The sequence below is a fragment of the Indicator indicator genome, chromosome 8 (genome assembly GCF_027791375.1).
Source record: "Indicator indicator isolate 239-I01 chromosome 8, UM_Iind_1.1, whole genome shotgun sequence".
Taxonomy (NCBI): domain Eukaryota; kingdom Metazoa; phylum Chordata; class Aves; order Piciformes; family Indicatoridae; genus Indicator; species Indicator indicator.
The window spans coordinates 27,557,314-27,571,386 of NC_072017.1; the positions used below are offsets into that span (position 1 = coordinate 27,557,314).

At 45.4% G+C, this 14,073-nt stretch overlaps 1 protein-coding gene across 17 annotated transcripts in view; it reads left to right on the top strand.

Moving 5' to 3' along the window:
* Positions 1 to 14,073, top strand: part of ADGRL3 (adhesion G protein-coupled receptor L3) — a 308,221-nt gene that overhangs the window by 221,742 nt on the left and 72,406 nt on the right. For all 17 annotated transcript variants that reach the window (XM_054382986.1, XM_054382990.1, XM_054382987.1 and 14 more), the window contains 4 exons: positions 6,228 to 6,411; positions 7,788 to 7,910; positions 9,531 to 9,739; positions 10,456 to 10,632. In XM_054382986.1, the coding sequence (XP_054238961.1) occupies positions 6,228 to 6,411; positions 7,788 to 7,910; positions 9,531 to 9,739; positions 10,456 to 10,632 (693 nt within the window). The remainder of the gene's footprint in view (positions 1 to 6,227; positions 6,412 to 7,787; positions 7,911 to 9,530; positions 9,740 to 10,455; positions 10,633 to 14,073) is intronic.

Here is a 14,073-nt window from a genome sequence, read left to right on the forward strand (position 1 = left end):
ATGGGGTGTTTTGCATGAATACAGAGCAAAACCCACTGCTCTCAAGCAAGGGAGAAAGTAAGTTTTTTAAAGTGCCACCAGTTTCCAGTGGGAAGAAACATCATAGATTCATAGAATGATTTCAGCTGGAAGGGACCTTGAAGACCATTTAGTTTCAACTCCCCTCTGCCATGGGCAGAGACACCTTCCACTAGTCCAGGTTGCTCAAGGCTTTCTCCAACCTGGCCACTTCCAAGGAGGGGGCATCCATAACTTCCCTGGGCAACCTGTTCCAGTGTCTCACCACCCTCACTGGAAAGAATTTCTTCCTAATCTCCAGTCTAAATCTCCCCTCTTCCATCTTAAAGCCATTGTCCCTCATCCTGTCGCTACAAGCCCTTGTTAAAAATCCCTCCCCAGCTTTCTTGTAGCTCCCCTTCAGGTACTGGAAGGCTGCTCTAAGGTCTCCCCTGAGCCTTTTCTTCTCCAGGCTGAACAGCCCCAACGCTTGCAGCTTCCCCATAGGGGAGGTTCTCCAGCCCTTATATCATCTTCACGGCCTCCTCTGGACCCACTCTCCAACAGTTCCATGTCCTTCTTGTGCTGGATGCAGTACTCTAGGTGGGGTCTCACGAGAGCACAATATTGAACCATATCCATATTTCAGTGCATCTGCTCTATGATGAGTTTTTCATTTTCACTCAGGATCTGAAAGTATTTTTGTGGTCTTCTCCTCCACTGATCTGCTGTACAAACTCAAATTGCTCTTAAGAAGTGGGCTTGGTAATGTTTTAGCAGGCTTCAAGTGAAAATGATGATAGACCTGTTTTGAAGACCAGAATGTGAAATCACAAGCAGAGTGTAAGACTGTGCCTATGTGGTTGCACTTTACAGTCTTTGCTCTGCCATTCTCAGAAAGGGTGAGCAAACCTTTTTTGGTGAAACTGAGCCAGCCAGCGTCTTGGGTTCAGGAGCAGCTAGACAAGCACTGCATGTTTCATGCCCCAGCCTGAAATGGTTTGAGTTGGAAGGGCAGGATAGTTTGGGTGGGAAGTTCCCAGATTTCATGTGATTTTAGTCTACTGATGCCAAGCAAAGCCTGTAGCTGTAGCTTCTTCTGTCCTCATTTTTCAAAGTGTGCTGCATGATCAAAGAAGGGAAGTGTTAGCAGTATGAGACAAGGCTTTAATAATTACCAAAAAAAGCAAATATTGTAATTAGAGATGTCATTGCAAAATAGCTGCTTTAATGCCTTGTGCCACTGTCCTTATTGTCCTAAATGTGCTGTAGGAGGTGACACCTTGATATAGATTCCATGTAAAATAATCATAGACTCACAGAATCATTAAGGTAGGAAAAGACCTCTAAGATCATCAAGTCCAACCAACATATACGGCATGTTTAGTCTCCTCCCAGGGAGGTGCTCTTTTGGAAGGAAGGACAAACTACTCCTTTGAAAACTACTCAGCAGAAGGATTCAACCAATATTCCCTATAGGGCTCATGCTCACTTGCCATAGAATCATAAAATAGTTTGGTTTGGAAGGAACCTTTAAAGGTCATCTAGTCCAACTCCCCTGCAGTTAGTACTGACATCGTCAACCAGATCATGAAGAAGTATTTTCCCCAGTGTTAAACTCGTTGGTGGCTTTATTCTTCCATCAGCTGCTCAGCAAAAGGCCAAAATTAGCAATAAAGGTTTAGAGAGGTCCTAACCCTCTAGAGCTGCTGGTTTTCAAAGGCTAGGGTTAAGCACCATAGCACAATACAGTCTGGTCCTGAATTTGGCAGTGAGATGACTCTGTCTGACATCTCACAGAATAAGAAATGGTAGAGGTTGGAAGAGACTTCTGGAGGTCATCGAGTCCAACCCCCCTGCCAAGGCAGGTTCACCCAATCAGGTTGCACAGCAATGTGTACAAGTGGGTTTTGAATGTCTCCAGAGATGGAGACTCCAACAGTTCTCTAAGCAGCTTGTGCCCGTGCACCATCACCCTTGAATTAAAGAATTTTCTCACGTTTAGATGGAATTTCTTATGTTCAAGCTTGTGCCCATTACCCTTTGTCCTGTCACTGGGCACCACTGCAAAAAACCTGTTCCCATCCTCCTGACACCCTCCCTTGAAGTATTGATAAGCATTGATGAGATCCCCCCTCAGCCTTCTCTTTTCCAGACTAAAGAGCCCCAAATCTCTCAGTCTTTCCTCATCAGAGATGTTCCAGTCACCTCGCATCTTTGTAGCCCATTGCTGTACCCACTCCAGCATGACCCAGTCCTTCTTGAACTGAGGAGCCCACAACTGGGCACAATACTCCAGACATAGCCTCATGAGAGCAGAGTAGAGGGGAAGAGGAAATTCCCTTGACCTGCTGTCCACACTCTTAATGCACCACAGGCTGCTATTGGCCTTTTGGCCGCGAGGACACATTGCTGGCTTATGGTCATCCTTTTGTTCACCAGGACCACCCTTTTCTCCAGATCGTCTCTCCAGAAGATCAGCCCCCATCATGTACTGAATGGGGGTCTGTTCTGCCCCAGATGCAGGACTCTGCACTTGGCCTTTTTGAATTTCATTTGATTTCTCCCTGACCAGCTCTCCAGCCTGCCTAAAGTGTCTTCTCGTGACTTCTAGTGTTGACTCCCAATAGAAGACATATTTTGCATTACAGTATTCACTGTTGTCAAAGAACAGTGTCTTGGATGTTGGTCCAGGAAGAGAGAAATAAATGGATGTTATGCCACTGGATAGGTACTCGCCTCCAAGGTTTGCACTGTGTGTTACATAGAATCACAGAATGGTTTGGGTTGGAAGGCATCTTCAAGGTTATCTAGTTCTAACCCCTAGGCAAGGACACCTTTCATTAGACCAGGTATTCTCTAGAGGGGAAAAGGATAAAAATAAATGAACAAGCAAAATTCAGTTTTACACAACAAAACAGTTGCCACGAAAGGAATCGATGGCATGTGTAAGAGTGACCTTTTAGTAACGTGTAATTACTGCAAGGTTCCTAATTAGTTGTCTTTTGACAACACAGGTTTTAATACCAATTTGTAAGTGTCTGAGGAGGAAGGTTTACATTTTGTTTCTGTTTTGTAACCTCGGGACAAAATCAGGAAACCATGACCACATGCCCTTATTTGAAATAAAAACTCTCTCTCCCTCTGCAGTTTATTTACATTTCTTGACATTGAATATATGGTCTGTGGTGCTATAATGAAAGGGGTCACCATCATGGAATTTATCTTCTGTGCTTGGTATGTTCTTGCTCTTCTTTCCCTATCCAGTTGAAGCCGCTGCTGGTGATGTGAATGGTTTGTTGAGTCTAACCTCAGGATGGTTGCACTTTACAGTCTTGTAGATTGTGAGTGGTCTGGTTGTCCATGATAGGTGCCCTAACATAGCTGACAGCTTCACCCACTTATCTTGAGATGGAATCATAGAATCGCAGATCTGGTGAGGTTGGAAGAGGCCTTTGAGATCATCAAGTCTGACCGATCTCCAAGAGCTCACAATTCCACCACTACTGCTAGGCCACTACCACTAAACCACATCTCTCAATGCAATATCCATGTGTGTTTTAAATACCTCCAGGGATGGTGACTCCACCAGCTTGAGAGCCTCTCAGTGCCTGAGAACCCTTTCTGTGAAGAATTTTTTCCTAATAGCCAACCTGAATCTCCCCTGGCACAAATTGAGGTCATTTCCTCTTGTCCTGTCATTTGTTGCATATGAAAAGAGACCAAGCCCCACCTCACTCCAGCATCCTTTCAGGGACTTGTAGAGAGCAATGAGGTCTCCTCTCAGCCTCCTCTTCTCCAGACCAAACCACCCCAGTTTCCTCAGCTACTTCTCATCAGAACTGTTCTCCAGACCCTTCACCAGTTTGTTGACTCTTCTCTGGACTCACACCACCACCTCAATGTCTTTCTTGTAGTGAGAGGCCAAAAGAATGGCAGACAGAAAGTCACAGAATCATAGAGACATTTCTGTTGGAAAAGACTGTTATGTTCATCAAGCTTGGCACTGCTGTGTCTTCTACACTGAATCTTCCTCTGACCATATAATCACTGGAGCAGGTGCTTGACCCACGTAAGAAACAATGGCTTGCCTTAAATGTGAAGACACAGGCAGATCTTTGTCCCACTCTTCCTGCTTCCCTGCCCAACTTTTCCCTGTTGGCCTCTCTGCCTCAGGAGACACTGTTGCTTTAACAGCTGGTTTGTTTCATGAAAACACCTACCTCAGCTCCTGTCCAAAAGGCAAACATTTCATTAGCACCTCATCTCCTTGGCTTCAGGCTGCAGCACTCAGCCCTAATGAAGTGCTGGGCTCAGAAATATGATGCGGGGAGCACTTGATTAATGCACTGAGACAGGTGAGGGGAGTGACCCTCTGCAAAGAGCTAGGAACTAAATTCATCTCTGATGTAATACCACGGAAAGCAGTCTACAAACTTTCTTCAGATACATGCTAAAAGCCTGACCTAAAGTCCTTGGAAAACCTAAAGTCCCAGATCCAAAACCGTGTGAAGTGGCTGGAGTCTGATTAGTCACTTTAAGAGGATGGATGCTCATCAGCACTGAGTCCATTTGGTGTGAAGTAGACACTGTGCTGCACAATAGGCCTCAGAATCATAGAATTCAATTGGAAGAGACCTCTAAGACCTTTAAGACCAACCATCAACTTAAGACCACCATAGCATGCCCCAAAGGGCCATGTCCAGACATTTCTTGAACACTTCCAGGGACGGTGACTCCAACGCCTCCGTGGGCAGCTTCTTCCAATCTCTGACCACTCTTGCAGCAAAGAAGTTGTTCCTAATCTCCAACCTAAACCTCCCCTGGCACGATTTCAGGCCATTCCCTCTGCTAGTATCACTTGTTACTAAGGAGAAAAGACCAACCCCCACCTGGCTCCAGCCTCTCAGGGAGTTGTAAAGAGCAGTGAGGTCTCCTCATTTCCCTCACCTGCTCCTCACCAGACCCATTTTCCAGACCCTTTACCAGCTTTGGTGTCTGTCTCTGGAGCCATTCCATTACCTCAATCTCCTTGTATCAAGGGGCCCAAAACTTGGTGTACACCATATCTGGGTGGTGTTCTCTCTCAAATTTCAGTGAATACTGAAGTACTTCCATGAAACTTTGGATGCTGTGGGCCATCCTTTTGACTTGCAATATGTCGAAATCCCATGGGACTGTCCTTGTTTTGCAGTACAGAGGTGTGAGTTTGATGTCTATGTGTGCAATGTGCAGAGAATTGCTAAGAATGGCAACTTCATCTCAAAGGCAAGGCTGGTTTCTGCAGGCATCAGTAGCTGGCAGTGGAGGTGTTTCTTTGTGGGGCACACCTTGCCTGCTGGTTAGACACTAACCAGCAGAAGAAACCATAATCAAGATACTTCTTTTTCTACCTTTTCCTCTGCATAATCAGCTCTACTAGCTGATAAGGCTGGTCTTAGTAATCTTTAGCTGGAATGTAGTTGAGTCAGCTCTGGTTAGTAACTAAGCAAGGGGCTCAAGCTGAGCAGAATTTTCAGGCTGAGGAGGCTCTCCTGCTGCTGAGATCAGTGCAGTTTCGTGTGATTCTGGATGAGTATCCAGATTAACCTGTAGGAAGTTCTCCTTGGGAGAGTTCTCCATGTGTCACAACCCAAAGCAGAAGGTGCACTGCAGGAGGGACTGAAGTTATCACCACAGGGCTGACTCCTTCCTGAATGCAGGAACTGGAAATGTAGTGTCTTACCTAACCCTCTGTGAGCACCTGCTACTTCTCTGGGTGAAGTGGTATAACTCAGCTGTCTTCCTGACTGCCTAGCCAGAGGTTATGCGGTAGGAAACACTCTACTACTCTTCAAATTCTGGTACTGCAGGTCACAGCAACCTGCTTCATGGATGGGTTTTGAAATCTGTTTTCCTGCATGTTTCCTTAATCTTTTCATCATCTTCTCTCTGCTCCCCTCAACCCTAATTCCTTCTTACTCCAAGCCCATAGCGACTGATCACCAAAGCAGAAAAGTGCTATCCCCAGCCTGCATTTAGGAGAAAATCAGCATTTCCTCCCACTCCCATCTGATGGGAATAATGATGCCTAGCTCCATTGAAAGCTGCTCCAGTGGGTGGGGAAATGAGATGCTGTCCTCTCCCTGTAAAATCCCTGAGTGTGGAGATTGGACTGAGCATATGGCAGAGGTCTCAATGGTGCTTTAGGATCACTAGAGCCCTTTCTCACTCAACCCTCTCCCTTGCAGGCCATGGTGGAGACAGTGAACAACCTCCTGCAGCCACAGGCTCTGAATGCGTGGAGGGACCTGAATGCAAGTGAACAGCAGCGTGCAGCCACCAAGTTACTTGACACCGTGGAGGACAGTGCCTTTGTGCTGGCTGATAACTTGCTGAAGACAGACATTGTCCGGGAGAACACTGACAACATCCGTAAGAGACTGTTCCCAGAAATGCTGAGAGCAGCTGAAGGGAGAGTAAAGGCTGGGAAACTTGGCTTTGGTCTTGGCTCCTAGGCTAACTGGAGAGCAATTTCATAGAATCAGAGAATGGTAGGAGTTGGAAGGGACCTCAAGATATCATTGTGCCCAGCCTCCCTGCCAGAGCAGGATCACTTAGGGCAGGTCACACAGGAATGCACCCAGAATGGTCTTGAAAGTCACCAGAGAAGGAGACCCCACAACCTCTCTGGGCAGCCTGCTCCAGCCTTCCATCATTCTCACAGCAAAGAATTTTTTCCTCATGTTGAGGCGGAACTCCCTGTGTTCCAGTTTGTATCCATTGCTCCTTGTCCTATCACAGGACACCACTGAAAAGAGTCTGGCCCCTTCTTCTTGACACCCACCCTTCAGATATTTATAAACATTGATAAGATCACCTCTCAGCCTTCTCTTCTCCAGAACAAACAGCCCAAATTTCACAGAATCACAGTATGTTAGGGGTTGGAAGGTACCTTGAAAGATCATCCGATCATCCAGTCCAACCCACCTGCCAGGGCACAATCACCCAGAGTAGGTCACACAGGAATGCGTCCAATTTGTTAGAAATATCTTGGCTCTGAAGGACTTAAAAGTCTTTCCAAAATTGCCTAAAAGATTGAGGCAGCTCTCCCTCCTTGAAATCCCATGGAAAATGAGCAATGCCATGGAAATGGAGCATCCTACCTGCCTTTTCTACTCCTGCCTTTGAGGATGAAGCCTGCGCTCAAGCACCAAGAGCGCTGCTTCCCAGGGAGGTTGTTCATCCGACCACGATTGTGTTCCATTTCATACAAATTTATGTCTTTATTTGGCTGATTGTTGATTTTAATTAAAACCCAAGCATGATGGAGAGCAGCAGCACTCCCACTGTGCATATGTAAAATGAGAACAACTTTTCTTTCTATTGCTCTGAGTACAGATGCCCAGCACTGATAATATTTGCAGAAAGTACCAATCGCCAGTGGCAGTGAAATAGCAGTTTCAGATTTTCATTTTAACCACTATGTCCTTAATATCCTGAGGTTCTTGTATACAAGAACTGGTTGTCTTTCTGTTTTCCACAGAGAGTAGAATTTATTTGCCTTTTTTTCCCGTCTTTTTCTTTTCCCCCCTTCCTTTCCTTTTATTTACTTTAAATTTAATTTTAAACTTCTTCTGGGCAAAGATTTTAAATTAAATAGGAGCCCAAACAGAGTCTAAAATGAAACATTGTGAGCTGATTCCTCTGCTCTCAGATGGTCTGAAACACCATTTTTTGGCTTTGAAGCGATAATCATGTCAATTAATTTGGCAGAGATTTTTCTTAGTGTTGGTCTCTCTTCCAAGCAGAGCTGGAAGTTGCGAGACTAAGCACGGATGGGAACCTGGAAGACCTGAAGTTTCCCCAGAACATGGGCCATGGGAGTGCCATCCAGCTGTCAGCAAATACCTTGAAGCAAAATGGTCGAAATGGTGAGTCCAGCACCTCCAGCCATGCCAGCCTTATGCATCAGTCATGCCTTAGCCATTGTTCTGCGATTAACCAGTTGTAAGAATAGTATTAATTAATAGAATTAATAGTTTCAACCCTGTGCCATAAGCAGAGACACCTCTTACTAACCCACGTTGCTCAAGGCCTCATCCAGCCTGCCTTTCAACACTGTCAGGGTTGAAACCTCTCTGGGCAACCTGTTGCAGTGTCTCACCAACCTCATATGGAAGGATTGCTTCCCAGTGTCTAATCTAAATGGACCTTCTTCTAGTTTGAAGCTATTCCTGCTCATCCTGTCACTCTATACCTTTGTCAAAAGTCCCTCTCCAGCGCTCCTGTAACCCCCTTTAAATTCTGGAAGGCTGCTCTAAGGTCTGTTTGGAGCCTTCTCTTCTCCAGGCTGAACAGCCTCAGCTCTCACAGCCTGTCCTATAGTGGAGGTGTTCCAGCCCTCTGATGATCTTTGTGGCTTCCTCTGGACCCTCTCCAACAGTTCCATGTCCTTCTTGTGTTGAGGGCTCCAGAACTGGACACTGTACTTCAGGTGGGGTCTCAGAAGCTGGGGTGATTCCTATAGAAAGAAAAAATACTTCTCCACAACTGATACACACAAAGTAAACAAATCACCTTGGATTCTTACTCATAGCCTGTGAAATAATCTGAAAAAAAAAGACAAACTGGATGGTTTCAGTTCACAAGAGTTGGTTGTTGGCCCAGGTTTTCTGCAGGGCTCTCTTAACAGTGGGGGTTGTGTGGAAAAGGGAATATCTGATTGCCAAATTAAGAGAAGTCAGTTGTTTTGAAATGAGATGTCTGGTGTTTTTTGGTTTTGGTTTTTTTTTTTTTTTTTGGTTTACCTTAAGCATGGGATGGGAATTTTGTTGGAATGTTTTGGTCTTCCTTCTTCCAGATTTGTCCCCATACTTTTTTGAGGTAGTCTTAATTTATTAAAGGGATCAAATTATTTTTCCTACAGTGCAACAGGCCAGAGTGAAAGAAGTTTCTGTATAAACATCTACAGAAGCCTGGAGAACAAAATGTATGTCAGGTGTGAAATGGGCCACCTGGCCTCTTTCTTCTGGAGCCAGTTACACCCACTGACACCAAAAATAAGCCCACCTTCTCTGTCTGTCTTCTGTCAATCCATTTGCTTCTAAAAGTTTGTTTTGAGGGAGGCAGCTCTGCCCTTCTTATCCATGGACCACTTGTTGCATCTCATGGTGCTTATTGGGACTGACAGGAGGAGCTGAGTTTTCAGAGATTCGTACAATGGTTTGGGTAGGAAGGGACCTTCAAGATCATCTGGTTCCAACCCTCCCTGTCATGGGCAGGGGCACCTCCCACTAGACAAGTCTGTGCAGGGCCTCCAGGCCTCCTCCATGCAACTCATCTTGTTCTGGTCAAATTTTCTCTACATGAAGTTTTAAATTAAGCTCAGAGAAGAGATTTCAATAGAATCCTAGAATGCCAGGTTTCTAGGTGATAGTGGAGTTTAAATGAGATGGTCCAGCACCTTGTCAATCTCAGTCTTAAAAGTGACCAATGTAAAAAGAAAAAACAGCATGCAGACCTGGATATCTAACTTCTTGCTGCTTTTATAGGTGAAATCAGGGTGGCTTTTGTGCTATACAACAACTTGGGCACCTACCTCTCCACGGAGAATGCCAGCATGAAGTTGGGAACAGAAGCAATGTCCACTAATCACTCTGTCATTGTCAACTCCCCTGTCATCACGGCAGCAATAAACAAAGAGTTCAGCAATAAGGTTTACCTGGCTGACCCTGTGGTGTTTACCGTCAAGCACATCAAGGTGAGTGAAGCAAAAACAGACATTTTTTTTACTCTTCTTATTCTCAATTCCTAACCCAAAGTGATGAAAAAGTTGGCTGCTGTGAGGCTCCCCACCCCCAGCAGCTCTTTGATTAGATTTGGAGTTATTCATTCGTTCCCTTTGCACTTTGTGTTATTTATGGAGAACGTCCCTTTCGTGTCGCGTTAATAAAAGTGAGGGAAGAGTCTCCTTTGAGCTAATGCCTATTGCTCAGTTGCTGACACACGTCGTTCTGTAATTAAAATCTACCAATATATTAGAATAGACCATAATATTATTTTATCATAGTGGCAGGGGATATTAGAGGGAAGTGGAATTACAGTGGAAGAGGACAGCTAGTCCTCCTGTTAGCCAAGCACAATCACCGCAAAAGTTGATTGCTTAAAGCAATTAATTTCTCTGCTCTGCAATGCAAATGAAGCAATCTGGTTTTGAAGAGCTGGATTGAGTCTGTGGCTGAAATTAATCAAGAACAAAGAACTAAGTTTGCATTAGCAAAAAGAGCAACAACAATCTAACTTTCTCCAGTCATACTTGACGTATCAACCACTGCTGATGGCCTCTCTGAAATTAAAGGGTGACAGCTACAAAGTGCCTTTGGGAGAAAAATGAAAAAGGAAAGAAAAAAAAAAACATGTTTAGAAATCTCTGAAACCCTGTAATTTTTATTGCATTGATTCATTTCTTCCCCGCAGCAGTCAGAAGAAAACTTCAATCCCAACTGCTCATTCTGGAGCTACACAAAGCGTACCATGACAGGATATTGGTCCACCCAAGGGTGTCGCCTCCTGACAACTAACAAGACTCACACAACATGCTCCTGCAATCACCTGACGAACTTTGCAGTCCTGATGGCACACGTGGAAGTTAAGGTAAGTGGAGGTGGTGTACATTCAGAGACTGCCAAAGCACTCTGCAGTGGAAGTGGCCAGGATAATCAGAGTCATAGAATGGGTTGGGTTGGAAGGGACCTTAAAGATCATCCCGTTCCAACCCTCTTGCCATGGGCAGGGACACCTTCCACTCGACCAGGTTGCTCAAGGCCTCATCCAACCTGTACTCAAACCCCTCCAGGGAGGGTCCATTCACAACCTCCCTGGGTAACCTGTTTCAGTTACATTTTGTTACCGCAAATGGAGCTAAGCGTGAAGATTGCTGTTGTAGTAACTTTAATGGTAGAAACCATCTTGTGGAAATAAGAGCTGGTGTCCAACCTTCCACAACAAAGGAAGACCGTTGAACTGTTAAAACAGGGCCAAAGGAGGCCTGTGAAGATGTTCAGAGGGATGGAGCAGCTCTCCTGTGAACACAGGCTGAGTGAATTAGGGTTGTTCAGCCTAGAAAAGAGAAGGCTCAAAGGAGGCCTTCCAGCATTTTTCCAGTATTTGAAGAAGGCCTCCATGAGAGTTGGAGAGACACTTTGACAAAGGCATGGAGTGACAGAAAAAGGGGTAGTGGCTTCAAACTGGATGAAGCTGCATTTAGATTATATATTAGGAGGAAATTAATCCCCATGAGGATGGTGAGGCCCTAAAACAGGTTACCCAGAGAAGCTGTGGATGCTCCAAGCATGGAAATCTTGAAAGCCAGGTTGGATTTGGCCTTGAGCAAGCTGGTCTAGTAGGAGGTGTCCCTGCCCATATCATGGGGCTGAAGCTATATGATCTTGAAGGTCTCTCCCCACCCAAACCATTCTGTGATTCTATGACTCCGTGACCTGCTGCTGCAGAATGATGTCTCCATTGTATTATGCAGGAATCACCATCAGTCCAGGAGACATGTCTTTAATTTGTGTGGCATTATCCTGGGAGACATCTGAATAAATGGCCTAGTCAGAGTACAGGTCTATAGGTTAACGGCATGTTGCAGTCCGAGTCTGGCTTTACTAATTTCATCGACTTACAGAATGGTTTGGGTTGGAAGGGACCTCTCTCCAACCTCTCTGTTATAGGCAGGGATACCTTCCACTAGACTAGCTTGCTCAAGGTCTTATCCAGCCTGACCTTGAACACCTTCACTCCTCGCCCAGCCTATGTTTGTGCTTGTATTTGCCCCAACCCAAATGTAGGACCTTGCAATAAGTTGCCCTTAATGAACTTCATGAGGTTGGCTCAGACCCACCTCTCCCACTTGTCCAAGTCCCTCTAGATGCCATCCCTTCCCTCCAGTGTGTCAGCCAGACCATACAGCTTGGTGGCACTTTCAGGCTTTCTGAGGGTGTGCTCAATCTTGCTGTCCATGCCACTGAAGACTGCTTGAAGTTTCAAAAGCAATGTTTCACCTACCTGGAGGTTACAGATATACCAGAGCCACTGAAGTCAGAGGTTGCACCTGAGAAATGTAGATAGCTTTCCAGGCCACTGATGTTCGTGCGTGCCATCCCTCCTGCATGGTGCAGATACAAGCTAGCATCAAGCAAGCTTCTTTCCAGACTGCAAGCAGGTCGACCTTGCCTGGCACAGCATTTCACCCAGCCCTCATTAGACTGGCAGTGCTGGTGTCATCTCATCTTGCAGAATGTGAGACCCTCGCTTGCCTACACTCAGCCAACAGGTTAGAAAAAGCTACATCTGGAGGCTTTCCGAGTGCCAAGGCAGTGTGCAATTAGCTGGGTAGTGTTTCTGGGTGTTAACGAGTGCCCTCAAGGCTTTCAGGTCATGTTTTCTCATTTGGCTGCAGCCAGAACATCATTGCTCTAAAGAGCCAAGCTGGCTCCACTTTGTTGACTCTGATGCAACCAAACAGCATCCTGGCATGTCTGCTTTAGTGATCATCCTGGTCTGAGGGCAAAGGGCAGTGTGTATCCTCCAAGCTTTGCTCCAGCTGCATATCGCCTTGCTCTGCTTGACAGCACCATCACATTCTGGTCTGCTGGTAGAGCTAGCCCTGTGGCTCCTGGCAAATCAGGAGGTGGCCTGGATGACATTCCTCATGCTGTTGCAATGTGCTGATTTTCAAGTCTTGGCAGCAGAATACCTGCTGGTTTGGAAAAGTGGAGGCTTTAAAATGATTTGTTTTCATATGTTGACTTGCAGATTGGCTATTAGGAAAAATTTCATTCCTGAACAGAGTGATCAGACACTGGAACAGGCTGGCTAGGGTGGTAGTAGAGTCACCCTCTCTGGAGATATTCAAGAAATGTGTGGACGTGACACTTCAGGACATGGTTTAATTGCCATGGTGGTGTTAGTTTGAAGGTTGGACTCAATGAACTTCAAGATTTTTTCCAGCTGAAAAAATTCTATGATTCTATGATGTCTCATAGCCATACTTTCAAGCCATTTTATTGTCTTGTGTTTTGTCCAAAAAGACATTCCTTGCCTCAAAGACTTTTTAGTATTCTTGAAGGTGGAACAATCCTTAGGAAAAAGATATTGCATGGAATCATAGATTCATAGAATGGTTTGGGTTAGAAGGGACCTGGAAGATCATTCAGTTCCAACCTCCCTGCCATGAGCTGGGGTACCTTCCACTAGACCAGGTTGCTCAAGGCGTCATCCAAACTGGCTGTGAGCACCTTCAGGGAGAGGGATCCATAACATCTGTGGACAGCCCGTTTCATTGTCTCACCACCCTCACTGTAAAGAAGGACCTCTTCTCAGTGTTCTCACTGGGATCCCCAGGGAGGACTGTCACACACATAACAATTAATGATACTCTGGGAATTTTGCAGCAGCAATAATTTTGTCTGTAATTGGGATTTGGAGTTTGCTGACTTCAATTTGTCAAAGTTTTGGATCTGCTGGAAGCATCCTTTAGTGTAACGAGCATCCACAGCACCCTACCTAATGAGATCGAACGCTGGGCAGCGAGGAGAGCAGACATCTCGAGTCCTGCTCCTTAATCAAAAGCCAGCATCAATTTGACAAGTGTCACTTCTGCTCGTGAATGATCTCCCTTCCTGGTAACATGGCCAAAGAACATGTCCTCCAGAGGAGACCTCAGTGGCTGCTCTGCAAGCTACAAGCTAGGAGCTAGGATTTAATTATTAGCAGAGCCTATGTGGCAAGGAGGAGCTGGAAGGTAGCACCACTGAGGAGGTGATTGATGGCCCTCTGGTTCTCTAGCATGGAACAGCAATATGTCTTTGTCCAAAGGGGCAGAAAATGACATAGGCTGACCATGGCAGCAAGAATTTATTGGTGTGCTTCAAGAGTAGAGGTCGCTGGGGTCAATTCCAGTCTTAATAGGACAGTATCCAATTAATAGGAGAGGATTTGAATTTGAAGGTGCTTTATGGATGTTAAAATTAGTTTGGCTTAGAGTTTCTTCTTCACCCACATATTTAAAATTAGGAAGGGTAGATTTGGATT